Consider the following 21,832-nt stretch of genomic DNA (forward strand, 5'->3'; position numbering starts at 1 on the left):
CTAGTTTTTCTGATAAGGCATTTAATAATCTAGGTCAGTTACGATACTATAAATAATACATTTTATGCTTATTTTATAAAGTATAAAATTTTTTTTTATATCGTGTTAAACATAAATTTAACATACAAATCATTTAATCTATTTACCAATAAAGAGTAGAAGATATTTATATATTTATTTTAAACTTATAAATAAATTTACTCTTTTCTTTTATAAATTTAAAGCTCTTTCCACTCTTCGGTAATGTAACTTAGTTTTTTGGTGTGATGTCAAGTGCGTAGAGCGCAGAAACCACTGGTCGCAGATATCACAGCTGGAATAAAAATTCGAAATTCTTATATTTTGAGAACCTAATAATTGCATATTTTTACCTACTGGAAATTCCGTTGATTGGAGTGGAGGAGTTCATGTCGTTGACGCGTTGAGGTGGAGGTAAATGACTTTTCGCAATGTCTACATTGAAAGGGGCGCTCATTTGTGTGAGTCCGCTCGTGGACCACTTTGCTACTACATCCCCGGAAAGTCTTGCTACAGAATCTACACGCATAGGGCCTTACATCCGAGTGCAGGATCCTGTGGCGGCGCATCTCGTTATCCGTATAATACTTGGCTTGACAGATGTCGCACTCAAAGGGCTTGTTGCCGGTGTGGCGCCGCTGGTGCAATTTAAGGTAGGTGGAGCATTTAAACACACCACCGCACTGATCACAGATCCAGGTCTTGGAAATGCGCTTCCTCTGCTTTACCTCGTTGTCCTCGTGGGCCTTTCCTTCCTGGAAATGTTCTTCATATTCTAGTTCCTGATACTCCTCCATTTGGAGATGTTCCGATTGATCCATCTGATTTTGGGCTTGCTCTTCCTGATCCACATTCTCTTGAACTGCCAACAAGAGACCCTCTTTATTTTCATTTTTTTTATGTCTTTCCTGATCCTTCACATTATCCTCTTGTTCGTCAACATCCTTCAGTTCTTCATCCTCATCAAATTGTTCAACAAACTCGGACTTTCCTTGCACAAGTTGCCTCTTGAAGACCAAAAAGGATTTATGGACCTTTAAACACTGGCTCCGAAATGCCAATATTATGTCTAGTTGCAGTTTGCACCAATGACAAATGTGATCCGGCATTGTACCATCAAATTCCAGCTAAATATTTGTTTAAGACAATTATTTTAACAAAAACCATATAATTTTAGGTGCTTACAAACATATCTGTAATGTTTTCCACTAAACTAATAAGAGAATAGTTTTTTACAAGATTCATTGGCAAGGATTTTATCACTTTTTTCCCACAAGTTCGGCAAAGTGAGCGTAGGCGAAACATATCCATTGTCGCATTAAAAAGTTTTTTTATGTAAGCAAAATATATGTTTTTAAAAATTCGAGATATTCTTATTGACTTTTCAAGTGAATGGCGAATGAAGAAGAAGAGGTAGCAAGCTGATTTTTGTTGATGATTTCCCTTTTATTAGTGTGTACGCACTTTCTTTAAAATAGAATCAAAAATATTAAGTATTATAGATTATAAAGTATTATAGAATACAATAAAAAAAAAATATAAAATAAATCTTCTCCACAGTTTACTCTACTTTAAATATAGAGTTAAAACTAATGCGCATGAAGCGGGATTTTGTTTACACTATACAGATATCACCATACTTCAAGCCTTATCAGCAGGTCATAAACAACTGAGAAACAAAAACTAAAACAAAAACAATATTTGCATATTATGCATTTATATATTAATTTATCTTGATAACAACTTTCTAAGGCATTTTATATTGCTTATCAACAACACAGTCATCTAAACGCTAAGACAGACTTGCTTCGATTGCTTATCGCTTTCTCAATGTTAATTAGTAGAAATTCTTTGTGCAATAAGGGCTTAGCACTTGCTTATGCTGATAATATACATAAGTATTTAGTTCCCTAACCATCTTTGTGCAGAGCGGACTTAAATGGAGAGCTATATGCAGTTGCCGAACTCTAAAAGATGCCAAAAGATTACAATTGCTCCCTGCAGAGCGGACAGCTATTTGCCCCACTATCCATAAACTGTTCGAAACAATCGCCATGCAAAGCATGCTGGCAGCGAAGGTGTTTCATGTTTTGCCGAATAAGTGGATCAAAGCAAATTGCGCAACTATCGCCTGGCAGACTGAGATTGACTGTCCGGTTGCACAGTGGGCAGTTCCTAGAAAGGTAGCGATACTCCTGGAAGCAAGCGTTATCCAGGGCATGTCCGCACTTCATGGGTTGCATGTTACCGCTATTCATTTTTTGCAGACAGACAGCACACCTATCACCTGGTATGCTGAAATAAAATAAAGGTTTTTAGAATTTTTAATGGAAACCTCGACTTAGAAGCACAAACCTGCGACGCAGTCTCTGATCCCTGAAGTTTCGGTGCAGACTTTCTCCATTGTCGAACTCGTCCTCATCTTCATCCCTGCGATTTCGGTACCGATGAGGCTGCGTTTGCTGGTAACTCGGCCGGGACATGTAGATGGCCACGGCGGAAGTTACCAACACAACGCCGAGGCCAAGCAAAATGTTTAGGTAAACCATTTTCTTTTTCGTCCCCGTTTAGTATCCAAACAACACAATAAAATTAATTAAATAACAAACTGATCAGGAACGATGCCGGATTGCTGTGAAATCCCCAAAAATTAAATAAAATTTACACATTAGTGTGACTGCAGGTTCTTAAAACTTAAATACTTAACAGGATGAAATTAAAATTTTAATTTTAAAATGTTCTGTAATGTTGTTTGATAGAAAGCTGTTTAGGAATACTAATTAAATGAGAATTAAAAACTTAAATTGTATTTATTGTATATTTTTCAAAATTTAAATTAGTTTAGCTAAATACCAAACTACCAAACAATAGCCGGTATCTTGTTTAGTTCGATACTATTGAGGTATATACCAGTCAAATAGTGCACGGTCATACAGATTTTCAGTTTTAGGGAACACAGTTTGATGAACTTTATCCGGATCCTTTTAAATTTCGAGATTTCAGACAGTTTAAGGATTGGTCGCCGAAGTCTTGTTTTGCTAAGCGTGCGATATTGATTTTGGCGTTGAAATCGAAGTGAGAATATCTTCTCTACCGCTTATCAGACGCATATACAAGCACACGTACCCCCACTTACGGGCAGACAGGAAAAACAATTTTCTTCAGGCAATTAGAGCGTTTTCGGGCGCTGCAAGAAAGGAAACTCCATGGCGGATAGAGAGCGCAGCATTCACGAGATGTTGAAAGACGCGCCATCTCTAAACGACAGTTGCGGTTCGGTACACACGGGAACTGAAGGTGGAAGCCTGGTCCTCGGCAGCGCCAGCAGCCACAGCATCGCCGGAGGAGGAGGCCCCTTTGGCGCTCCCAACAGTCTGCCTCTGAGGAACCATTCCGGTGAGTTAATAGACTGTAATTTGTAGGCCCCCTTACTCAACATCCATTTATATTTTTATATAGCACCCACCACACCCATGTCGCCAAGCAGTCCACCATCGGGAAACGGCATCTTGAGCCCCACAGACAGCGGGAGCGGCAGTCTTATACGCACTAGCGCCTCCAAAATCGACAGTCTTAAGAACTGGAGTATATCAACATACAAGTGTACTCGGCAGATTATGCTAGAGAAGCTAGGCAAATCGCAGCGAACTGTAGATTCAGAATTAGAAGCCCAGATCGAGCAACTGCGCGAGACCCAACGCAAGTATCTGTCCATTTTAAGGCTAACGCGAGCCTTCAGCTCGCACTTCCAGCACGTTGTCGTCACCCAGCATGCCCTTGCCGACTCATTTGCCGATCTGGCCCAAAAGAACCCCGAACTGCAGAAAGAGTTCACTTGTAACTCGGAGACGCAGCGCAACCTCACCAAGAACGGCGAACTGCTGCTCAACGCGCTCAACTTTTTTATTTCGTCGGTGAACACGCTGTGCAATAAGACAATCGACGACACCCTGCTGACGATACGACAGTATGAAACAGCCAGGTAATCTATGTAAAGCCCTTATGATATGACCTAATACCCCTTCCCAGTCCCAATTATTTTAGGGCCTAATGATGTGCCAGATACATGTTTTCATTTTAAAGAGTTTCAATTAAATATAATTTGTTGGATTTAAATATTAAGGTTTCCTTATCAGCAAATACATTTAGTCATACATTTTATTCATTCGCTTATCAATTTTTCTTTCCTTGAAAACATTTTGTTTTATTAGTGCAGAAGCATGTATATATCGGTTAGTTTATCCAACAAGCAATTGAATCTTGTATATTTTAAAAAACCATCAGTTATCATTTAGTTCTGTACTTCTATAAACCTGTTCTTGAATTTTAGAATCGAATTTGATGCCTATCGCATGGACTTGGAGAACACCAAGCCAGAGCTGACGCCCTCGGCTGCTGCATTGGAAGAAACCCAGCGCAGCTATGCGCAACACAAGGAGCAATACGAGAAGCTACGCTCTGACGTAGCGGTCAAGATGCAATTCCTTGACGAGAATCGCGTAAGTACAGCCCACTCAAAAAAACAATCAACGATTACCCATTAATATTCCGTCTTCAGATAAAAGTTATGCACAAGCAACTGATTCTGCTGCACAACGCTATCGCTGCTTACTTCTCCGGCAATGCCATGGCATTGGAAAGCACTCTGAAGCAGTTCAACATAAAGGTGAGATGACTACAAAATTTAAAAGTGTCCAAATTTAAATGACTTTACAGCTTAAGTCACCCAATGCCGTCACTGGATCCTGGCTGGAACAGTAGAATGAAATCCCTCCCACTCTCGAAACACGTTGCAGACGGCATTTAAGCGCATATAATGGGTGGGACTTAAACCTCTAGTCCCTCCACTCACTTGCTGAACGAGCACGCTCTCTAAAATAAATCAGAAGCAGAGAAAATCCAATATCCAAAGCACTGGATGCTGCATGACGAATCGTAACAATATTAACGTGCTAAGTTTAAGTCGAATTCCTAAGCCGTAAGCAGAAAGTGGAAACGGAACAGTATGTTATATATATATATATTTTTTCAGCCGCTTTCCAATGTATGTAACTCTCTGTATTCCTCACATTTCCAAACCTGGTACGACACAGTTCCTTTTATTTTTATTTTCCAGTTGTCTCTTTCCGTTAGAATAACGTATTGCGCTCTGCTTAAGAAACACTTGGTCCTTTTGGATTAACTTACGCGATTCTCGTCGATGAGTTGTATCTTAGCCAGGTCAAAGTGCAGCTTGTCGTATTGCTCCTTGTGGTGCGTATAGCTGCGCTGGGTTTCTTCAAAAAGTGAGCAGTACAATATATATATATATGTATTTAACCTTATTTTTTAGTTCTAGATATTGTACAATGTGTGTATAAATCATTTGTAATTCACCCAAACGAAAATCCGTAACAAAATCGAAATGTTTTCGCGAGCTTGCATAATTTGAACTCTTTGATTTACTAGTCAACGTATTATTTACACTAAAATGAAGTCTATATATAAAAATATATAAATAAAAAATATTTAATTACACCAAATTGCTTGTCTTAATTCTTCTCCAACTTCAAATCACTGAGTTTTTCGTTGAGATTGGTTTCCTCGTCTTCCTCAGCCTTGAACATTTCCTAAAATTATGGACATTCTAGATGACTTTTAGATAAATTAAATAAGTGACTTACCGGATCATATATCACCTTTATAACTAGCGAGCAGCTGGGGCAGGTGGCAACCTCTTCACCCTCGATCAACTCTTCCTAAAGTGGAAAATTACCCAAATGTTAAAAGGTTTTTGCGGGTTGCGTATACGCCTTGTTACCTTGGAGATCTGAAATCGATCGCCGCATGGACAGGGATAGTAGTACATCTCCTCCTCTTCGTCATACTCAAAGTCCTCGATTTCCACTTCGTCGTGATAGATACTCATGACGTACTTTAATCTTATTTTACAAGTATAATATCATTATATGAAGCATCTAATAAGATGATTAAGATATTAAAATTCACGCCAAACAAATGCGCACGTTGTATCGAAGCACTGCCAACTTGGTTTCAAATAAACAGCTGATCCAGTAAACATTTGGCCAAGCAACTATTTTATTTTCGGTTTTAAGTAAGACGGCTGCAATTTTACGATATCGTTGAATAATATAAATATATTATTTAAAGTATAGCCGACTTGGACTATTAATCATTTTTGTATCTGCAGTTCACCACATCACTGGAGAAAATTAAGAATTAGGTGAAATTAAAACCACACAGAACTTCCAAGCAAATTCTTCATTTATGCCAGTTGTGAAATTTAAATAATAGATTTTTAATTTTAATATCTGAAGACAAGGAGTCCCCCGAAATGGCCAGCAAAAAGTTTAGTGACATCAATTTGTATGATCTTCTGGGAATTTCCTTGGAAGCCGATCAAAATGAGATACGCAAGGCGTACCGCAAAAAAGCGCTCGACTGCCATCCTGACAAGAATCCAGACAATCCCAAGGCAGTCGAACGTTTTCACGAGCTGTCCAAGGCTTTGGAGATCCTCACAGATGAATCCGCACGCGCCGCCTACGACAAAGTACTTAAAGCCAAAAAGGCTGCCGAACTGAGAAGTCGCCAGCTAGACGGAAAGCGGCAGAAACTAAAGCTGGAACTGGAGGAACGGGAACGGGCGGCCCTGCATAAACTGGCCAAGAGCCAACCCTACAGCACAGTAGCCAAAAGCGACGAGGAGCTGCTACAGGAGCAGATCGAACGACTGAGGCGGGAGGGATCTCGTCTGCTGGAAGAGGAGCAGAGGGCCATGCAGGAGCAGTTCCGGCGCAATCATGCCGAGAAGCAGAAACTCCTGCTACAGCCGGCCAAATTTGATTCCGCCGAGCATCGCATCAAAATGAAATGGAAGGCAGAACCCGGTCAGGATTACACGCAGGATCAGCTGCTGAAGTACCTTAAAAAATACGGCGACGTAGTGGCCCTGGTGATCAACAGTAAACGACGCGGACGCGCCATGGTGGAGTTGGCCACCCGCGAAGCTTGTGACATGGTGTTGGCTTATGAAAAGGGCGATCCCGCCAAGCCACTGCATTTCGAGTGGGTGACGCCGCCGACGGAAGTTAAGCAGGCATCCAAAACAAGAGCCACTGGGACCACTGGCTTATCCACAGACTACGAGGATCTTGTCATGCGGAAAATGCGACAGGCCGAGGAGCGAAAGAAGCTTATTGAGCAGATGATGAAGGACGAGGAGGGCGAATAAACATAAGACAAAAAATTAGTACATATTTAATTTTATTTATTTATTTTTTTACAAGTACATATGTAGGTATTTACAATTTCCAGTTAATTTTATACGTAAAATTGAATAATTTCTATTGAATTAAAAAAATACAGATTTTTAAATCACAAAATTGGCGATTTTTAGTGCCTAGACATAAACAGCAGTTGGCAGCTCCACCTGCCAGCTGCTAAAATTTGTCAATTGAAGAAAATGCAAAAATGCCTCCCGTGGCGAGAAATAAATTGATTAATTAAATTAACTAAAAGTTAAGCAACTAATTCCCATTCGAAGCGCGATGGAGAAGCGACAGAGGGAGTTGGAGGCACTGGTCTCCACGCAGAAAGAGCAACTGGGTCGCTATGAGAAGAGACTTAAAGGTAGGTTCGTCTGGTATCCGACTGCATTCCGTGTGATTAAACCAATTTGCAGACGTGGTCACTGCTTACAAGGGACTGCTGAAGGAGAAAGAGGCGCTTGAGACGAGTCTGGCGGCACACGCAGAAGCCACGGCGGTAGGCGAATCCGGATCTCCGGCAAGGGAGGTGGAGTCCCAAAACACCAGCACAGATTCTCCAGACGGAGGGAGTGAGGGAGCAGCAGTTCCACTTGCTGTCCCCGTGGACGGTCAACTTCAAACGCAAATTATCACTCTAATGAACTCACTGGCAACTCTTTCCGCCGAGAAATCCCGAATGGAAGCATCCTTTCAAGCAGACAAGAAGCAACTGCGCAACCAAATCGCTCAAAAGGAGCAATCAATTCAAGAGCTTAATGTGCGAGCCAAGGAGCAGGCTGCGCGGGCTAAAGCGGACGTTGATGAGGTGAAAGCGAAGTGGATTGTGGAGCGGCAAGAGCGTGAGAAGGAGACCAACAATCAGATGCTCATGATCCGTGAGTTGCAGAAGCTTTATGCAGACGAGCGCCACTTAAAAGACAATATCGAGATGCAGTTGAACAATTTTAAGACTCAATTCGCCAGCAATGAGGCGGAAAACAGCAGACTGCGAGAACTGCAATCCCAACTGAAGGAGGCCCGTTCTCAACTAAAACAATTCCAGACCAAGGCAGAACAGTCTGCGGCTGCGACAGCAAGTGCGGATAGCGCGGCTCTCCTTCATCAAGTTCGTCTAGAGATGCAACAACTGAAGGAACAGCATGCAGTTGCCATTCGCCAGGAACAACGACGTGTACTGCGAGCGGAGGATCAGAGTCGCAAACAGGCTGCTCTGCACGAAGATCGTGTGGCCAGTCTAGAGGCACGCTTAGCGGAGCTTAGCACTACCGTAGGAAGCTACGATCGTCTGCGTCAGCAAGATCAGGACAGTATTCATGACTTAAAACAACAGTTACAAGATTTAGAGCAGGCACATGTGCGTCCCACATCTAATTTGAAAGCTTTAAATGAAGATGTTGACGTGGCCACCCTTGTAGACGAAATGGTACGTCTGAAAAAACTGCTCACCAATGCCAATGCCCGTTCCGCCAACCCCCTGGATCTTGGGGAAATATTTTCCCTAAGCGGCCAAACAACAACGCGAGTAGAAAGCCACTCTCATTGCGAGCAACAGCTCCAGGGAGCCCAGCAAATGCTAGAGGCTGCCAAGCAACAGCGACAATTACTCGAACAGAAGGTGCAACTGCAGCACTCGCACATCCAGACACTTCAAGAGAAAGTGCAGGTACTTAATCGCAACATCGACGAGGCGGAAATTGACCTGAAACAGCAGGGCGAGAAGTTACGCCTTGCCTTAAAGAGTGAAAGAACGAAATGGCAGGAGGCCAAAGCAGAACTGGAGAACGAGACACGCTGTAAACTGAACGAGCTGGAGCAGCTTTTACAGAAACAGCGCCAGAGATCGCTGCAGCTTCTTGATGAGAAGGAGCAGGAGATCAAGACACTCCAAACATCTTTCGAGGTCTTTCACTCTGCCAGCGGTGTAGGCAGCACTCTAGCGACTCCCTCACTAGAAGCAACAGCGGAATCGTATAATTATTCATCTGACGCCGACAGTGTCGAGGTGGAGGGCGAGCAGAGGGAGCGAAAGCTGAAAGTACGCTCTAAGAAGATGTCGTTGGGCGACAACTGTCACATGCTGCACTACGCCAACGAGTTGGCTCGAAAAGACATCGAGATCACCACCCTTCGCAAGGCCAAGTATGCCGCAGAGTCCACCCTGAGGAAGGCAATCCAGGACAAAGTCACTTCTCAACAGGAAATGCACGAGAAGATCGAATGTCTCGAAGAACAAGTGGATAGGTGGGTCCATATCATAATCGTTTTTAAATAACCATTATTTAACCATCACCATTATTTTTTAGACTCGAACGCTGCAAAACGCGAGAGGGCGCGAATTTGGAGTACCTGAAGAACGTGATCATCAGCTACATAGTTACCAGGGACGCAGACGGCAAGCGTCACATGCTGAACGCTATCTCAGCAGTACTTCAGTTCACCACCGCAGAGATGCAGGCGATCAATGCGTCATTCCAAAAAAAATAACATTCGTATTTTGTTTAACAATCATGTGCAACATATTTAAATCCTTAAAATCAGATCTTAAAATCATTACTAACTAAATCCGATGACGGGATATTTGTCCAGGTGGGGAGCCAGCACGCCGGGAAACATGGCTAGGAACTTGAATCTACTGCCCATTTGCGCCGGATCTGTGAGCATCTCGTAGCCAGAGCGAATTATTTGCTGGTTTTCAGGCAAAGCGTGAGCAACCAGCTGCGCAAGTCGAGCCTCTCCCTGCATACGCTGCAGGAATAGCCCCTGCTCTACAGGTCCACAACAGTGAATATTGCCACGCGACTCAGCGATGTTCCTCACCAGCTTGAAGTCCACATCGGCCGTAAGATCAGCACTACCCGGCTCCAGCAATGGCTCGTGAAGCTTGTGCTGCTTAAAGGCTCGGAAAGTGTCAGTTTTCTCACCAAAATGTCCATAATCCATGATTAATGCAATACCGCCATCCCGTTCAATGCGCTCTGACAGGAGTCCCACCTGACGCTCAGTCTCCAGGGAGTACTCAAGACAGGATCGGGTCTCCCCTGGCATAGGTTGAAAAACGCTCGAAACGGGCGTTTGACTGCGAGAGAGTACGTATCGAAACTCAGCTTGCTGACAATCTTTTGCGCCATCAGAAGCCACATCGATGAGCACCTCCTGCCACTTTCCATCGACCAATTGCAACTTATGCGTAGGAAGGGCATCAAAGAACTCGTGAGCCAGCACTAGGGAGAATCCCTGAGGCACATCCTCCAGCCGACGATGCCAATACGCTTTAGTTCCACTGGCCGTGGTTCCCACTTGGTAATGAGGGAGCTGCGAGTCTTCCGGCAGGGTGTCATGAGTGTAGCAAAAGCGCTGCGCCTGAGCTTTGCTTAGAAATGGACTGACCTCCACCATGTGCATGGAAAACTCAGCTTCTTGTTTAAATTTGGTAATCACCTTCAGCACATCCCTAGCTAGCGTGCCGCGACCAGGACCTAGTTCGACAAGTTGAAAAGGTGAAGGACTGCCCATCTTTCGCCACTCTGTCACCAGCCAAACTCCCACAAGCTAAAAAAAATATCATTAAGAGCGTCAGCATACAATAATATTATGTTCATGTGTATGAATAGATCAGAAATCTTACCTCTCCGAAAATCTGTGATATTTCCGGTGAAGTTATAAAGTCACCCTCTCGGCCGAACACATCCCGGTTCATGTAGTATCCCGCCTGAGGATTTGTCAGCACCTCACGCATATATTCAGCCACGGGAATGGGTCCAGTTGCCAGAATCTTGGCCCGCAGTTGTTTGGCCAAACTGCTATGTCCATTATCCGCTGCAGAGGTAGCTGTTGGTTGCTCCTTCGCTGGTTGTACTTTTGGTGCACTTGTACCACCCAGGTTCGGTCGACGTACCGACTTGTAGCTATGCCATCGCCGGCTGCCGATCCTTAAAGCTTCTCGTAACATGTTGAGCCGGCTAAAAAAGGCTAGAAAAATAAATTATGAAGTGAGCTCAAAATTATCGACTAGGGGATACCTAGCCTTTGATTACACATTAGAAGTTAATATCGAAACGTATTATTAAAGTGGTTCTTTAGGCAATCGTAGATTGATTAAATAATAAAATTTATATATTTGGGACTAAAACTATTTGAGTTATTTTGTAAAATATGTTGACACTAAAACTTAATGATTGTGCGGTATAAACGTATGCATATACCTGTTCTCAACAGTTAAAGGGTATACCAAAATCACTAAAAGGTGATGCCAACTTGTTAGCAAAACAGCTGTTTAAAAAGTCCAAACCCGTTACATATTTTGAATTTATTCTTTCAGCACACAAAAATAAAATTTCGTTGAAGAGGGTGAGAATTAATTTTTGATGAGGCTCAATCTTCACTTTACGAACATCTTTGGGGCAGTTTTCGCTGAAGTTCTGGAGGAGGTTACACATATAAGTCATATAGTTGAGTCATCTTATGAGTATAGGATATTAACTTACTCCTTTGTTGTTACAGGCTATATGTTTATCGAGGCAAGTAGTCCACCGCTGAGGAAATGCCAATCACAGCTAAAAGGACCACTTGGATTACCTTGCTGAATGCCATGTTGCTGATTCTAGACTTCTATTTTGCAACTGATGAATTGTAGGGAATGGCCTGTTTTTATATGACAGCCAGGCAGAGATACATAGGTAACATATTCCTGGCCAGACATTCGTCGCAACTCAGCTAAAAAAATAAAGAAATGCAGGTTTCGACTGCGATCCGATTACTGTCGAATACCCTCTCATTGTTTTCCTATAAATAGAGTCGATAAATGGTCTAAGTTTCAGTGCAAGACCAGTGGCGAACATGGCCATTAAGTTTCTGATTTTCTTCAGCTCCTTGGTGGGATTCTGCCTTGCAGTGGACTACTGTGCTCTTCCCACTTGCCTGGATAAGCACATTGCCTGCAATAACAAAGGAGTAGGTAACGTTACTCCTCGTCCTCCGATTCTCACCCCATTTCCTTCAGAACTTCAGTGAAAACTGCCCCAAGGACGTGCGTGAAGTGAAGATCGTGCCCCATCACAAACTAATTCTGACCCTATTCAACGAACTGCGTAACAATGTGGCTGGAGGCAAAGTAGAAGGATTACCCAAGGCTATACGCATGGCCAAAATGTCTTGGTGCGAGGAGCTCGCCCACTTAGCCCTTCTCAACGTGCAGACCTGTGAGTCTCTTCCAGACAAATGTCGCAGCACAGAAAGATTTGCATACGCCGGTCAGAACAACGCCATATTCCAATACAGTGGAGCGGAGACGGAATACACTGATGCAGAGGTTATCAAGGAGCAAATTGAGAAATGGTTCGGCGAGCGCTCGAATGCCTCCCCTGAGATCCTCGCCAGTTTCCCTGAGGAGTTGCCCAACAAGGATGTTGCCAAGTTCACCATTGCCGTGGCTGAAAAGAACACTCACGTGGGTTGTGCTGCCGTGCGCTTCTCCCGCGATTACTACAACCACTTCATTTTGACTTGCAACTTCGCCACCTCTAACATTGTGGGTCAGCCTGTGTATACTCCCGGCGAAAAGGCAACAACGGGATGCAAGAACCGCTATGGAGCCGCCTTCGACTATCCAAACCTCTGCTATGCTAAGGAAATTTATGACAATGAGAAGTTAATCGGAGGAGCCCGCTTATTTTAGGAATTTAGATGGACGAATGATGCTGACTACTGATGATCTTCACATGTGCAAATATAAATACTAAAAATTAAGCAAGAATTGATTAAGGTATTATTTGGTTTTATTTATTGGCAATAAACTACTGCCCAGACTCATAATTCCTTATATCTAACATGTAGGGCTAGGATATTTCAACAAAATTATTATTTAACTTAGCGCTTTTGTTTTCTGATCTGCGTTTGCAATAAGAAAATTATATTTATCCTATGGTAAGGATCAATAAAACATGACCATAATAAACTAGTATATTTGAATTCAAATCGACGTCGCTTAGACGCTAAATTGATAGCCACAGCCTTTCCCAAGAGATTGAATTTAAAACATTAATTGAATTAGCTTAGCCAAAATCTTTTTATTGATCGCTGCCCTACCGCAGCAGTAGACGGCAAAAGCGAGCAGACAATTAAACGTTGACACATTTTGCTTAAGCGGTGGTGGTGGCGGCGGCGGCAGCAGCGCTGGTGGCAGCGGCGGCCTCCTCCTTGAGACGATCCTTCTTGAGCGGACCCATGAAGGCCAGCTTGTCGGCAGGGGTCTGGAAGCGACCGTGACCCATCTTGGACGAGGTGTCGATGAACTTGAGCTTGATCTGTTCCAGAGCAGAGCGCTTGGTGTGCTTCAGCAGGGACTTGCGCAGGGTGATGATGCGCTTCTTGGAACCGATGCAGCAACCCTTGATCAAGACGAAGTCGTTGTTGACTTCACCGTAGTGGGGGAAGCCACCCATGGGGGTGATGCTCTTGTCGGTCAGATCGTACTCCGTGGAGGCGTTGTTCTTGATGACCTAAGGACAATATAAACAAAGACCAGTCAGTCTACTGAAATTTTAGGAAATTGAAAGGATTCAATAATGTGCTGAGATCTGTGATCAGTCCTATCATTATAAATATCACGGTTCATCAAGCTTTTTTTAGTTTCGATGTCGTTAATTTTTTTAGGGTTTTTATCATCAGTGCAACAGTATCTACAGCCTTACATAGAAAAAATATTTGATAAAAAACTACTGCTTACCTTGCCATCCTTGGTGTGGATGCCAGCACCGATGCGGTAGATCTTCTTGTTGATCTCGGTACGGTGGTGGTAACCCTTCTGACCAGCACGGGCCACGGTGGTGGACACACGCGACGGATGCCAGGCTCCAATACAAGCCACCTTGCGCAGACCCTTGTGCGTCTTACGGGGCAGCTTCTTGGTGTGCCAACGCGAGGTGACGCCCTTGAAACCCTTACCCTTGGTCACACCGACGCAATCGACCATCTCGTCCTGACCGAACACGTTGCTGACCTGGATGGGCTTCTCCAAGTGCTCACGAGCCCACTTGACCTTGTCCTCGATGGAGCCGCCGTTCAGCTGGATCTCCATGATATGGGCCTTCTTTTGGCGCTGCTTGATCAAGCGGATCTAAAAGGAATAAAGGAAAGTTGGACAAATAAGTTTCATTCATTTGGAGTTCTTTTTATTGGACTGTGCGTGATATGGTTTAACCGCGCTATCATCGCCTGAGTGGCTCCGCACCGTTACTGGAATATATCAACCTCCGCCACCCGAGGGGCAGTTTAATCTGCGACGTTGCATCCCTAAACTGTGCATTAAAAATCACAGCGCGAATGCTTTTTAGGCCAGGCGCACCAAAGGCACCGAGTCCGAGGACCCAGCAACAGTAGCGCAACAAGGCCAAGGACGTCGTAAATTTTAATGGAATACGTAAAAAATTTATATTTACCTGCGAGTGGGCAATCACACGGATCACCTTGCAGTAACGCAGCATCTTGCGGAAGTCATTCTCGATGCTCTTCTTGCCGAGATCATCGGTCCACTTCTTGCTAGCCTTGGTGAAGGCCTTCTTCTTGCTCTTGTACCTGATTGGAGATGCATTGGTCAGAAACGAGCGACATGATGCAATCCATTGGGATGTCGCAACAACTCCAACTTCTTAGCTGCTGCTTATGTGGGCGAGATAGAACAGGAAGTGCACCTCATCGCAAACAAATGGCGAGCGGAGATGCAGTCTTCCATGTCGTGCTCACTCGTCAAGTAGTTTCAGTTAACCAGGGGCTATGCCCAAGACCAAAAACCTGACAGCTCACACAACTTTCAGCGATTTAAAAAGCTCTCTCAGCAAGCTGATCGAAGAACTTTATGATTGCATTTCGCATTTAATAAGGGGTAACTTTAAATTGACATCTTGAAGGGGTAGTAGTTCACACAACTTTGAATTATAAAAACCAACCAAGAGTTTTCTGATAGGCTGATCAGAAGGAAGGCAGCAGATGGTAAAAGGCTTCTCAACAATATTTTGCTCATTCAGATACCATCGTATCATCATTCAGACTCAGGAAAACACGTGGTTAGTTTATGTGTGTGTATACGGGGTGCAAACAAAATGGCGACAGAAGGCATGGGGGGTAATTACGTGGTCCTTAATACATACCAGTTCTTGTAGAAGCGACGACGGCACTCCTCGGACAAATGCTGGGCCCAAACGTTGACCAGAGCACGCAGACCGAAGGGAGTCTCGATGTAGCCGACGGCACCAACCACAATCATGGGCGGGGTCTCCAGAACGGTGACAGCCTCGACCACCTCCTTCTTGTTGATCTCTGTAAGAGAAGGAAGCCATTAAACTCATGCCATGGTATTTTCTAAATATGAACTATTGTTTGACTTTAATCAGTCCGCCCTAGTTGAGATAATCACGGTTAATCAGTTGTGTTCTAACCATAAATCTTCTAGTTAAATCATCATGGAAAAATAGTTTGATGTTCATAGATGTTAGATGGTACTTACTTGAACCAGGACGATCGGCCTCTCGGACGATGTGGGTCATACCGGCCTTGTAGCCAATAAAGCAAGTCAGATGGACGGGCTTGCTGGGGTCATCCTTGGGGAAGGCCTTAACCTTTCCACGGTGGCGAGCTGAGCGCTTCTTGGGGTAGAAGGCCATAGAACCATGGCGAGGCGCCGAGAACTTACGATGGGACTGGAATATAAATGGAAAACATCTATTAGTCTTAATGCCTTTCCACTTTGAGGTTAGAGAACACGTGGATGCATACAACTTGCATGCAACTTTTTATTAAAAAGAATTGGATATTCTTATTAAATGCATTGTTTTGGTTTGTTACTTGTACTTATCACCATATTGAGCACTTTACTTTAATATTTTAACTTCACCATCCACTTTTTATCTAATTTTGTCGACCTAAACTTACCATGTCTGTTCTCTTCAGACGATGAAAAACGGAAAAGAAAATTTAGAGATTTCCGTCGGCTTATATATGGTTTAGTGTGACCATTTCTCCTGGCGCCAATTATGCTGAATACTGGTTTTTGAGAGCCATTGGGCGGTAATTCTGTGATAATCATCTTTGGCTTTTTCTTAAGAAGTGTTATTTACAATTTATCCTATCTATCTATTTCCATATATTTATTTATTTCTGCAAATAAATCAACAGAGGCAAACCACACACAAGTTTTCTCCACACAGATAACATCTAGTTAGTACTCAAACCACTCACTTTGATTTGTAGCCCTGGCTTTATTAGGTAAAACACATTTTAAAAATTTTATAAATTTTATTTATAGATCGTTATTACGGAAAGTTTATTACAGAAGAAGAATATAAAAAAAATCAAAGGATTCATTGCCCATTCCATCAATTTCGCATATAATTTTATATGTTTTCGTTATTGTTCTTGTATGTGTTCCATCTATGTTTCAATGTTACAAATTTGAAGCATAATTAAATTACAGTCTAGTTTCGCACCATTGAAAGCTGAGATTTCCAGATATCCGTGGTGGGGTCACACTCGCGTAGCGTTTTGGCGCATTTTGTGGTAGTGTTTGTGGCGAAAAATAAAAATAAGAAATTCGCAATGTCGACACTGGAGCTATGCGAGAAGTACTTTGGGACACGGGATGTGTACCAGCTGATGAGCCTGGACAAGAGCGCCGCCGAAAAGGAGGTGAAGAAAGCGTACCACAAGCTCTCTCTGTTGGTTCATCCGGACCGAGTGCCTGAGGAACAGAAGGCGGAGTCAACTGAGAAGTTCAAGGTGCTATCGAAGCTTTACCAGGTGCTCACCGATTCCCAAAAGCGGGCTCTGTACGACGAGCAGGGCATCATCGATGATGACGATGAGGCAGAGTCTAAGTTATCATCGTGGCTGGAACTCTGGAGCAAGATCTTTAAGCCAATATCAGAGGAGGACATCAACAACTATGAAAAGGAGTACGTGGACTCGGAGCTGGAGCGCACGGATGTGAAGAAGGCGTATCTGGGTGGAAAGGGGTGCATCAACTACCTGATGAACCATGTGCCCTTCATGAAGGTGGAGGATGAGCCGCGCATACAGAAAATCGTCCAGGACATGATTGCCAGCGGCGAGGTGCCCGAGTTTAAGATCTTCACCGAGGAGCCAGCCGCTAAGCGCAAGAAACGCCACCAGAAGTACGCCCGCGAAAATAAAGAGGCTAAGGTCATCAAAGAGCGCCTCCAGCGCCGCCAAAAAGAAAAGGATGACCAGGATCTGGCTGACAATGGCGGCGATCTGCAGCAAATGATTCTGGCACGTCGCAATCAGCGGGAGTCCAACTTTGGCTCTCTGATGGACCGCCTAATGGAAAAGTACGGCAATGAAGATGACTCCGATACCGTTGACTTCAGCTCCTTTGAGAAAAAGAAAAAGAAGTCCAAGAAGCCCGCCAAGCATGAGGCCAAACAGAAGCTAAATGGAGTCAAGACTGGTAGGGTGGAGAAGACCAAGAATTAGGGCCGACCTCTAATCCTTTGCGTACTCTCCTAAATAAACATATAATATAGTTTAGTATTAGCTACTCATATGTATTTATCCATGTATGTACGTATAATTCATAATTCCGTAAAATTCATGCTAAATAGAGCAGTTTAGTTTTTGTTTAAAAAGTCCAATTGGTAAACAAATATTTTATGTGTACCTTGGTTCGTAAGTAAATCAAATCAAATAAATGGTTTAAATATTACTACTGGTCAAATCATCCTGGTTTATTTTATATTTATTTAAGAATAATTGCATTTTTAATTTCATAAAGTTGTGACGTCATGGTATATTATAACAACCTTCTTTTCTTGCCGTGGTGTCAAAGCAACAGTTGGTCACACTAACACAATGCTAAATATAAATTTAATAAACATTGCGCACTTTCGTCTAAAAATATGAGATGTGTTGTGCCCAGCTGCCGGAATTCTTTCATCGGCAGATCCAAAAGGAATCCAGGCGAGGAGCAGCAGATCGGTTTCTTCCGGTTTCCCAAGTGCCCGGAAACATTCAAAAAGTGGCTGGAATTTTGTGGCTTTTCCGAGAACTCCTTAAAATTGAAGAATCCGTGCATTTGCATAACGCATTTCAAAGACGAGGACATTGAGGGAAGCTTAAAGTTTCAGATGGGTAAGTCCTAGCTGTAAGCCACCGGAAATGTTTAATCAAATTGTTGTATTTTAATAAGGACTTGCCAAAAAACGAACTTTGCGGCCGGGTGCGGTTCCATGTTTGAATAAAAGTCAGGAAAGTCCTTCGGAAAGAGCCCGTAATGAAAGGTCACAGCGGCGCAGAAATCAGAAACTGGTTGCCGAACTCTTAGCGGAGGATGAAGTCAAGTTGAGTTCTCCAGCAACGTCTGGTTTTTTGAGTTTAGACCAGGATAAAGTTGAGTTTTCTGATGCTTTGGCCATCGATCTCGATCCACTTGTTGCTGAGGATAAACTAGAAGAACTAGAGAAATGCCGCATCTGTTACAAGGACTTCATGGTAGACTCCCGTGCGAAGGATCTCTTTGATGAAGCCAACAGTGTCTTGCTCTTCCACATCGAAGTCATTAGCGGCGTTTGGGTTGGTTCTAATTTATTTTTATATCACAAATTTTCATTACCTAAACTAAAACTTTTTCAGATCAGCCACAAACCTGACCAACCTCACCTTATGTGCCCTGCTTGTATTTCATCCCTGGATCAGGCCATCGAATTTAGGGAGATGTGCATCAACACGGAGCTCATAATCAATCAACCAAAGCCCTTAACTGTCATTAAGCCAGATACAGCCGAGTTCGAGACTCAAACTGGGGAGTCTGCTTCATCAATGCCCGATTTGGTTTTTGATTCGGAGTGCAATAACATAGAAGAGATTGAAGACGTAGAAGACCCTGTCGAAGATGAAGTTATAACAGATGACCAGTTAAATCAAGACGCAGTCGTAGAATCTGCGCAGCCAGACTCACAGGATCCACTTAGTGTGGCCCTGGGGGCCAAGATATTTAAGGAACTAATAGATCAATATACGGGTAACGAGAAAAGTAAAAACAAAAAAGAATCTCCAATTGCCAGGAAGCCTAGAACCAGAAAAGCCGTTGCTCGTGAACCAAAACCAAAACGCAAAGCCAACCCGAAATCCAAAGAAGAAAGGAACCTTATTCGACGTGCCCAGCTGCGAGAAAAGCCGCCGAATTATGTGTGCGATCAGTGCGGACAAGCCTTCCGCATGTCCCACAACCTGCGGATGCACATGCTACGGCACAGTCGCACCAAAAATTATCAGTGCACTGAGTGTCCAAAAACCTTCTACGACGCCTACATGCGCAACATACACATCCGCATTCGTCACCGTGGAGAAACACCTTTTGCCTGTCGTTTCTGCAGCGAAACGTTTGCCTATGCGGGAGCTCGGCAAAAGCACGAGAGGTAGGTGGTAAATATAAATGTAATCGCTACAAGTCTACAAATTACTATCCAATCTATCAGTGAGGTCCACAATGCTGCGCCACGACTTATTGTAAAGCGAATCAATCCCAAGCCCATGCCTAAACCCAGAGAAAATGTGCGCTACCAGTGCAAGCTGTGCTACAAACATTACGCCTCCAAGTATGCACTTGGTTGGCACATCAAGGCGCACACAGATGCGAACGCGTACAAGTGCCAGCGATGTAGCAAAAGCTATTCTGATCCTACCAAGCTCAAGCGTCACGAGATGACCCACGAAAAAAGGCCGCTGCAATGTGACGTTTGCTTGAAGGGATTCTATCAGCGCGCACGACTGCGGGAGCACGAACTTATTCACACGGGCGAACGTCCTCATTGGTAATTTAACAATGTGGTCTGTTTTCTAGCTCCTCTAACTTATTCTTTGCAGGTGTGAAGTCTGCAATATTCACTTCCGCTACAAGTACAACATGAGGACTCACGCGAACAGTAAGATGCATCAGGAAAACGTTCGCAAATTGGAACAAATTATGGATACTGAATGAAAGGAGATTTTGTTTTTTAACTGCTGTTGTTTCATGTATTTATGGCGGAAGGTTGCACTGATTTTGTTTTGCGTTTTTTTCTACGTTCGTTTTCGATGTGACTGGAGGAGTTGATGTGCTGAGTGAAGTTTCCAGCGCGCAGGAACCAGAGATCGCATACTTCGCAACTAAAGAAATTAAGGAAATCAGCTATATTTATGGTTAATGACTAGACAACTTACTGGAAAGTGCGTTCGCCTTTTTTGATGATCTCCCACTTGGACTGCGGCGCTCGGCCCTTTTTACAAGCCTCTCTGTGAAATGGAAAGCCATGTAAATTAAGCATTTGAAACCTTTAATTTACCCACCTTTCATGTCTAACTCGAGAGCTATTCGTGCTGTATTCCAAGCCGCAGAATGTGCAGGCGTACGGCCCCTCCGTGTGCTTGAGCTGGTGCCGACGGAGCAAATGGAGGGTATAGCATTTCTGGTGGCACTGCTCGCACTCAAAAGGCTTCGTCCCTGTGTGCCGGAGAAGGTGAACGTTGAGATTGCTGGTGTCCTTGAATTGCCTACCGCAGTGCTCGCAGATGCAGGGCTTTGCGTTCTGTCCATTTCGGTCCACAATTCGCTTCGGTTGCTTGTCGTCTATGACCTTTACGTGGATTAGCTTTCTGCCCATGCGCATTGTGTGCTTACTGGACTTGATTTTGGTCTTTATTCTTGCCTGTTCTGGCTTGTTGGTGGTAGTGGCTACTATTTCAGTCTGTGCTTCTCCATAATCTTCGGGTAGAGGCAAGAAATCCTCACTCGGCGATTCCTCGTAGCTGGTTCCTACTTCGAGTTGATTCACTGCATACAAAGATTCGGTTTCCTGCTCCACTTGCACCTGACTGGGTTCCAATTTGATTTCACTGGCTGCCATTAACTCGTCGATTCCCAGTGGATCCGGGGCAACTGTTTGCTGGACTGGAAGCTGAAGCGCAACTGCTGCTGGTGCCTCGCCCAGATTCATCCGGCTCCGCCGTCTATTAAAGTATTTCTCGATCTTGGCACAACGCCGTCGGAATTTTTGGACCTGCTTAAGTAGCATCTGGCAATCCGGGCACATGTGGTTGGGCAAATCTTGAGAATTCTGCAGCTGCAATATGGTAAACAATATCTAGTCAAAGGGAACATAATGGAAATTAATATTTGTCCTCACCCAGCAGTTCGTTATGGAGCGCACGCACTGCAGCAGTTTTCTGCCTTCGGGTGAGAAGATCTGGATACACCGATGGGCCACGATGGTCTTGCCGCAGGTGCGGCAGAACTGTTTCATTTTTGCCTAATTGATTTGCCAATTATTTAAATTTATTTGTTTGACATGTAGAAATGGTGTGCCCGTTGTCCAAATTGCAATTAAGGTTGGGAAATGAGGTCACGTTGGTCACACTTTATTAAAAAATATAAAATGTAGAGATGGACCAAAATTTAATACATTTTTGTTTTCTTCTTATAATAGAAAAAATATTTTACAGATTCTATAGATAAAAATATATAAAAAAGAAATTAAGATAAATAACACTTTACATGT

General features: G+C 43.5%; 12 protein-coding genes and 2 non-coding genes across 17 annotated transcripts; 6 read left to right on the plus strand and 8 right to left on the minus strand.

Moving 5' to 3' along the window:
- Positions 1 to 35: 35 nt before the first annotated feature.
- Positions 36 to 1,614, minus strand: LOC108116334 (transcription factor Ouib). Its single transcript, XM_017228148.2, has 3 exons — positions 1,204 to 1,614; positions 376 to 1,145; positions 36 to 313 (listed from the first exon to the last, which is right to left on the minus strand). The coding sequence occupies exons 1-3, from the start codon at positions 1,327 to 1,329 to the stop codon at positions 211 to 213; spliced, it is 999 nt and encodes a 332-aa protein (XP_017083637.2). The 5' UTR covers positions 1,330 to 1,614; the 3' UTR covers positions 36 to 210.
- A 104-nt stretch (positions 1,615 to 1,718) lies between these two features.
- Positions 1,719 to 2,694, minus strand: LOC108116340. The gene is made up of 2 exons (XM_017228154.2): positions 2,374 to 2,694; positions 1,719 to 2,313 (listed from the first exon to the last, which is right to left on the minus strand). Exons 1-2 carry the CDS (start codon positions 2,565 to 2,567, stop codon positions 2,004 to 2,006), a joined length of 504 nt encoding a protein of 167 aa, XP_017083643.1. The 5' UTR covers positions 2,568 to 2,694; the 3' UTR covers positions 1,719 to 2,003.
- A 238-nt stretch (positions 2,695 to 2,932) lies between these two features.
- Positions 2,933 to 5,535, plus strand: LOC108116333 (arfaptin-2). 3 transcript variants are annotated; one of them, XR_001772832.2, is made up of 6 exons: positions 2,934 to 3,414; positions 3,478 to 4,000; positions 4,349 to 4,517; positions 4,577 to 4,684; positions 4,735 to 5,303; positions 5,351 to 5,535. XR_001772832.2 is itself a non-coding variant. In XM_017228147.2 (5 exons), exons 1-5 carry the CDS (start codon positions 3,225 to 3,227, stop codon positions 4,777 to 4,779), a joined length of 1,029 nt encoding a protein of 342 aa, XP_017083636.1. In that variant the 5' UTR covers positions 2,933 to 3,224; the 3' UTR covers positions 4,780 to 5,535. The 3 variants fall into 3 exon arrangements, 2 of the variants coding, with proteins under 2 accessions (XP_017083636.1, XP_017083635.1); XM_017228147.2 differs by having other exon boundaries at positions 2,933 to 3,414; positions 4,741 to 5,535; XM_017228146.2 differs by having other exon boundaries at positions 4,735 to 5,535.
- LOC108116342 (DPH3 homolog) lies at positions 5,442 to 6,050 on the minus strand. The gene is made up of 3 exons (XM_017228157.2): positions 5,819 to 6,050; positions 5,682 to 5,756; positions 5,442 to 5,627 (listed from the first exon to the last, which is right to left on the minus strand). The coding sequence occupies exons 1-3, from the start codon at positions 5,924 to 5,926 to the stop codon at positions 5,550 to 5,552; spliced, it is 261 nt and encodes an 86-aa protein (XP_017083646.1). The 5' UTR covers positions 5,927 to 6,050; the 3' UTR covers positions 5,442 to 5,549.
- Positions 6,051 to 6,335: 285 nt separating this feature from the next.
- On the plus strand, positions 6,336 to 7,403 carry LOC108116335 (dnaJ homolog subfamily C member 17). The gene has a single exon (XM_017228150.2). It carries the CDS (start codon positions 6,353 to 6,355, stop codon positions 7,250 to 7,252), a length of 900 nt encoding a protein of 299 aa, XP_017083639.1. The 5' UTR covers positions 6,336 to 6,352; the 3' UTR covers positions 7,253 to 7,403.
- A 38-nt stretch (positions 7,404 to 7,441) lies between these two features.
- LOC108116328 (GRIP and coiled-coil domain-containing protein 1) lies at positions 7,442 to 9,851 on the plus strand. Its single transcript, XM_017228139.2, has 3 exons — positions 7,442 to 7,650; positions 7,703 to 9,530; positions 9,593 to 9,851. Exons 1-3 carry the CDS (start codon positions 7,569 to 7,571, stop codon positions 9,771 to 9,773), a joined length of 2,091 nt encoding a protein of 696 aa, XP_017083628.1. The 5' UTR covers positions 7,442 to 7,568; the 3' UTR covers positions 9,774 to 9,851.
- Positions 9,782 to 11,553, minus strand: LOC108116330 (protein arginine methyltransferase NDUFAF7 homolog, mitochondrial). Its single transcript, XM_017228141.2, has 2 exons — positions 10,915 to 11,553; positions 9,782 to 10,838 (listed from the first exon to the last, which is right to left on the minus strand). Exons 1-2 carry the CDS (start codon positions 11,236 to 11,238, stop codon positions 9,843 to 9,845), a joined length of 1,320 nt encoding a protein of 439 aa, XP_017083630.1. The 5' UTR covers positions 11,239 to 11,553; the 3' UTR covers positions 9,782 to 9,842.
- Positions 11,554 to 12,099: 546 nt separating this feature from the next.
- Positions 12,100 to 13,242, plus strand: LOC108116339 (antigen 5 like allergen Cul n 1-like). The gene is made up of 2 exons (XM_017228153.2): positions 12,100 to 12,239; positions 12,289 to 13,242. The coding sequence occupies exons 1-2, from the start codon at positions 12,126 to 12,128 to the stop codon at positions 12,961 to 12,963; spliced, it is 789 nt and encodes a 262-aa protein (XP_017083642.2). The 5' UTR covers positions 12,100 to 12,125; the 3' UTR covers positions 12,964 to 13,242.
- A 92-nt stretch (positions 13,243 to 13,334) lies between these two features.
- On the minus strand, positions 13,335 to 16,301 carry LOC108116332 (60S ribosomal protein L3). Of its 2 annotated transcripts, XM_017228144.1 has the most exons (6): positions 16,215 to 16,301; positions 15,790 to 15,982; positions 15,434 to 15,602; positions 14,726 to 14,861; positions 14,014 to 14,403; positions 13,335 to 13,786 (listed from the first exon to the last, which is right to left on the minus strand). In XM_017228144.1, the coding sequence occupies exons 1-6, from the start codon at positions 16,215 to 16,217 to the stop codon at positions 13,427 to 13,429; spliced, it is 1,251 nt and encodes a 416-aa protein (XP_017083633.1). In that variant the 5' UTR covers positions 16,218 to 16,301; the 3' UTR covers positions 13,335 to 13,426. The 2 variants fall into 2 exon arrangements, with proteins under 2 accessions (XP_017083633.1, XP_017083634.1); XM_017228145.2 differs by lacking the exons at positions 13,335 to 13,786; positions 14,014 to 14,403; positions 14,726 to 14,861 and adding an exon at positions 14,956 to 15,137.
- On the minus strand, positions 15,251 to 15,331 carry LOC121530185. The gene has a single exon (XR_005993857.1). It is a non-coding gene; the product is annotated as a small nucleolar RNA U83 (small nucleolar RNA).
- On the minus strand, positions 15,669 to 15,747 carry LOC121530184. Its single transcript, XR_005993856.1, has one exon. It is a non-coding gene; the product is annotated as a small nucleolar RNA U43 (small nucleolar RNA).
- Positions 16,302 to 16,787: 486 nt separating the features above from the next.
- Positions 16,788 to 18,015, plus strand: LOC108116471 (J domain-containing protein CG6693). Its single transcript, XM_017228402.2, has one exon. It carries the CDS (start codon positions 16,878 to 16,880, stop codon positions 17,772 to 17,774), a length of 897 nt encoding a protein of 298 aa, XP_017083891.1. The 5' UTR covers positions 16,788 to 16,877; the 3' UTR covers positions 17,775 to 18,015.
- Positions 18,016 to 18,132: 117 nt separating this feature from the next.
- On the plus strand, positions 18,133 to 20,297 carry LOC108116469 (zinc finger protein 845). Its single transcript, XM_017228400.2, has 5 exons — positions 18,133 to 18,428; positions 18,487 to 18,869; positions 18,930 to 19,714; positions 19,775 to 20,110; positions 20,163 to 20,297. Exons 1-5 carry the CDS (start codon positions 18,197 to 18,199, stop codon positions 20,275 to 20,277), a joined length of 1,851 nt encoding a protein of 616 aa, XP_017083889.2. The 5' UTR covers positions 18,133 to 18,196; the 3' UTR covers positions 20,278 to 20,297.
- An 11-nt stretch (positions 20,298 to 20,308) lies between these two features.
- LOC108116470 (zinc finger protein 564) lies at positions 20,309 to 21,589 on the minus strand. The gene is made up of 4 exons (XM_017228401.2): positions 21,461 to 21,589; positions 20,625 to 21,397; positions 20,499 to 20,570; positions 20,309 to 20,444 (listed from the first exon to the last, which is right to left on the minus strand). Exons 1-4 carry the CDS (start codon positions 21,575 to 21,577, stop codon positions 20,309 to 20,311), a joined length of 1,098 nt encoding a protein of 365 aa, XP_017083890.1. The 5' UTR covers positions 21,578 to 21,589.
- Between the last annotated feature and the right edge of the window lie 243 nt (positions 21,590 to 21,832).

This window comes from Drosophila eugracilis, unplaced genomic scaffold (genome assembly GCF_018153835.1).
Source record: "Drosophila eugracilis isolate 14026-0451.02 unplaced genomic scaffold, ASM1815383v1 contig_367, whole genome shotgun sequence".
NCBI lineage: Eukaryota > Metazoa > Arthropoda > Insecta > Diptera > Drosophilidae > Drosophila > Drosophila eugracilis.

Bases quoted from the DNA above. Each gene is read 5' to 3' on its own strand.
- LOC108116330 (XM_017228141.2), bottom strand. From the start codon at position 11,238: ATGTTACGAGAAGCTTTAAGGATCGGCAGCCGGCGATGGCATAGCTAC. The intron at 10,839-10,914 runs GTAAGATTTCTG...TATTTTTTTTAG, and splicing joins TATCACAGATTTTCGGAGAG to CTTGTGGGAGTTTGGCTGGT.
- LOC108116332 (XM_017228144.1), bottom strand. The intron at 15,603-15,789 runs GTAAGTACCATC...CTTCTCTTACAG, and splicing joins GGCCGATCGTCCTGGTTCAA to AGATCAACAAGAAGGAGGTG. The intron at 13,787-14,013 runs GTAAGCAGTAGT...TATTGTCCTTAG, and splicing joins TCCACACCAAGGATGGCAAG to GTCATCAAGAACAACGCCTC.
- LOC108116471 (XM_017228402.2), top strand. From the start codon at position 16,878: ATGTCGACACTGGAGCTATGCGAGAAGTACTTTGGGACACGGGATGTG.
- LOC108116340 (XM_017228154.2), bottom strand. From the start codon at position 2,567: ATGGTTTACCTAAACATTTTGCTTGGCCTCGGCGTTGTGTTGGTAACT. The intron at 2,314-2,373 runs GTTTGTGCTTCT...ATTTTATTTCAG, and splicing joins GATCAGAGACTGCGTCGCAG to CATACCAGGTGATAGGTGTG.
- LOC108116328 (XM_017228139.2), top strand. From the start codon at position 7,569: ATGGAGAAGCGACAGAGGGAGTTGGAGGCACTGGTCTCCACGCAGAAA. The intron at 7,651-7,702 runs GTAGGTTCGTCT...ACCAATTTGCAG, and splicing joins CTATGAGAAGAGACTTAAAG to ACGTGGTCACTGCTTACAAG. The intron at 9,531-9,592 runs GTGGGTCCATAT...ATTATTTTTTAG, and splicing joins CTCGAAGAACAAGTGGATAG to ACTCGAACGCTGCAAAACGC.
- LOC108116339 (XM_017228153.2), top strand. From the start codon at position 12,126: ATGGCCATTAAGTTTCTGATTTTCTTCAGCTCCTTGGTGGGATTCTGC. The intron at 12,240-12,288 runs GTAGGTAACGTT...CATTTCCTTCAG, and splicing joins TTGCCTGCAATAACAAAGGA to AACTTCAGTGAAAACTGCCC.
- LOC108116335 (XM_017228150.2), top strand. From the start codon at position 6,353: ATGGCCAGCAAAAAGTTTAGTGACATCAATTTGTATGATCTTCTGGGA.
- LOC108116469 (XM_017228400.2), top strand. From the start codon at position 18,197: ATGAGATGTGTTGTGCCCAGCTGCCGGAATTCTTTCATCGGCAGATCC. The intron at 18,870-18,929 runs GTTGGTTCTAAT...AAACTTTTTCAG, and splicing joins AAGTCATTAGCGGCGTTTGG to ATCAGCCACAAACCTGACCA. The intron at 19,715-19,774 runs GTAGGTGGTAAA...CCAATCTATCAG, and splicing joins GCTCGGCAAAAGCACGAGAG to TGAGGTCCACAATGCTGCGC.
- LOC108116342 (XM_017228157.2), bottom strand. From the start codon at position 5,926: ATGAGTATCTATCACGACGAAGTGGAAATCGAGGACTTTGAGTATGAC. The intron at 5,757-5,818 runs GTAACAAGGCGT...TTTCCACTTTAG, and splicing joins ATCGATTTCAGATCTCCAAG to GAAGAGTTGATCGAGGGTGA. The intron at 5,628-5,681 runs GTAAGTCACTTA...CCATAATTTTAG, and splicing joins TAAAGGTGATATATGATCCG to GAAATGTTCAAGGCTGAGGA.
- LOC108116334 (XM_017228148.2), bottom strand. From the start codon at position 1,329: ATGGATATGTTTCGCCTACGCTCACTTTGCCGAACTTGTGGGAAAAAA. The intron at 1,146-1,203 runs GTAAGCACCTAA...ACAAATATTTAG, and splicing joins AAAACATTACAGATATGTTT to CTGGAATTTGATGGTACAAT. The intron at 314-375 runs GTAGGTAAAAAT...TTTTTATTCCAG, and splicing joins TCCAATCAACGGAATTTCCA to CTGTGATATCTGCGACCAGT.
- LOC108116470 (XM_017228401.2), bottom strand. From the start codon at position 21,577: ATGAAACAGTTCTGCCGCACCTGCGGCAAGACCATCGTGGCCCATCGG. The intron at 21,398-21,460 runs GTGAGGACAAAT...ACCATATTGCAG, and splicing joins GCTCCATAACGAACTGCTGG to CTGCAGAATTCTCAAGATTT. The intron at 20,571-20,624 runs GTGGGTAAATTA...TCCATTTCACAG, and splicing joins TCTCGAGTTAGACATGAAAG to AGAGGCTTGTAAAAAGGGCC.
- LOC108116333 (XM_017228146.2), top strand. From the start codon at position 3,225: ATGGCGGATAGAGAGCGCAGCATTCACGAGATGTTGAAAGACGCGCCA. The intron at 4,001-4,348 runs GTAATCTATGTA...CTTGAATTTTAG, and splicing joins CGACAGTATGAAACAGCCAG to AATCGAATTTGATGCCTATC. The intron at 4,685-4,734 runs GTGAGATGACTA...ATGACTTTACAG, and splicing joins TGAAGCAGTTCAACATAAAG to CTTAAGTCACCCAATGCCGT.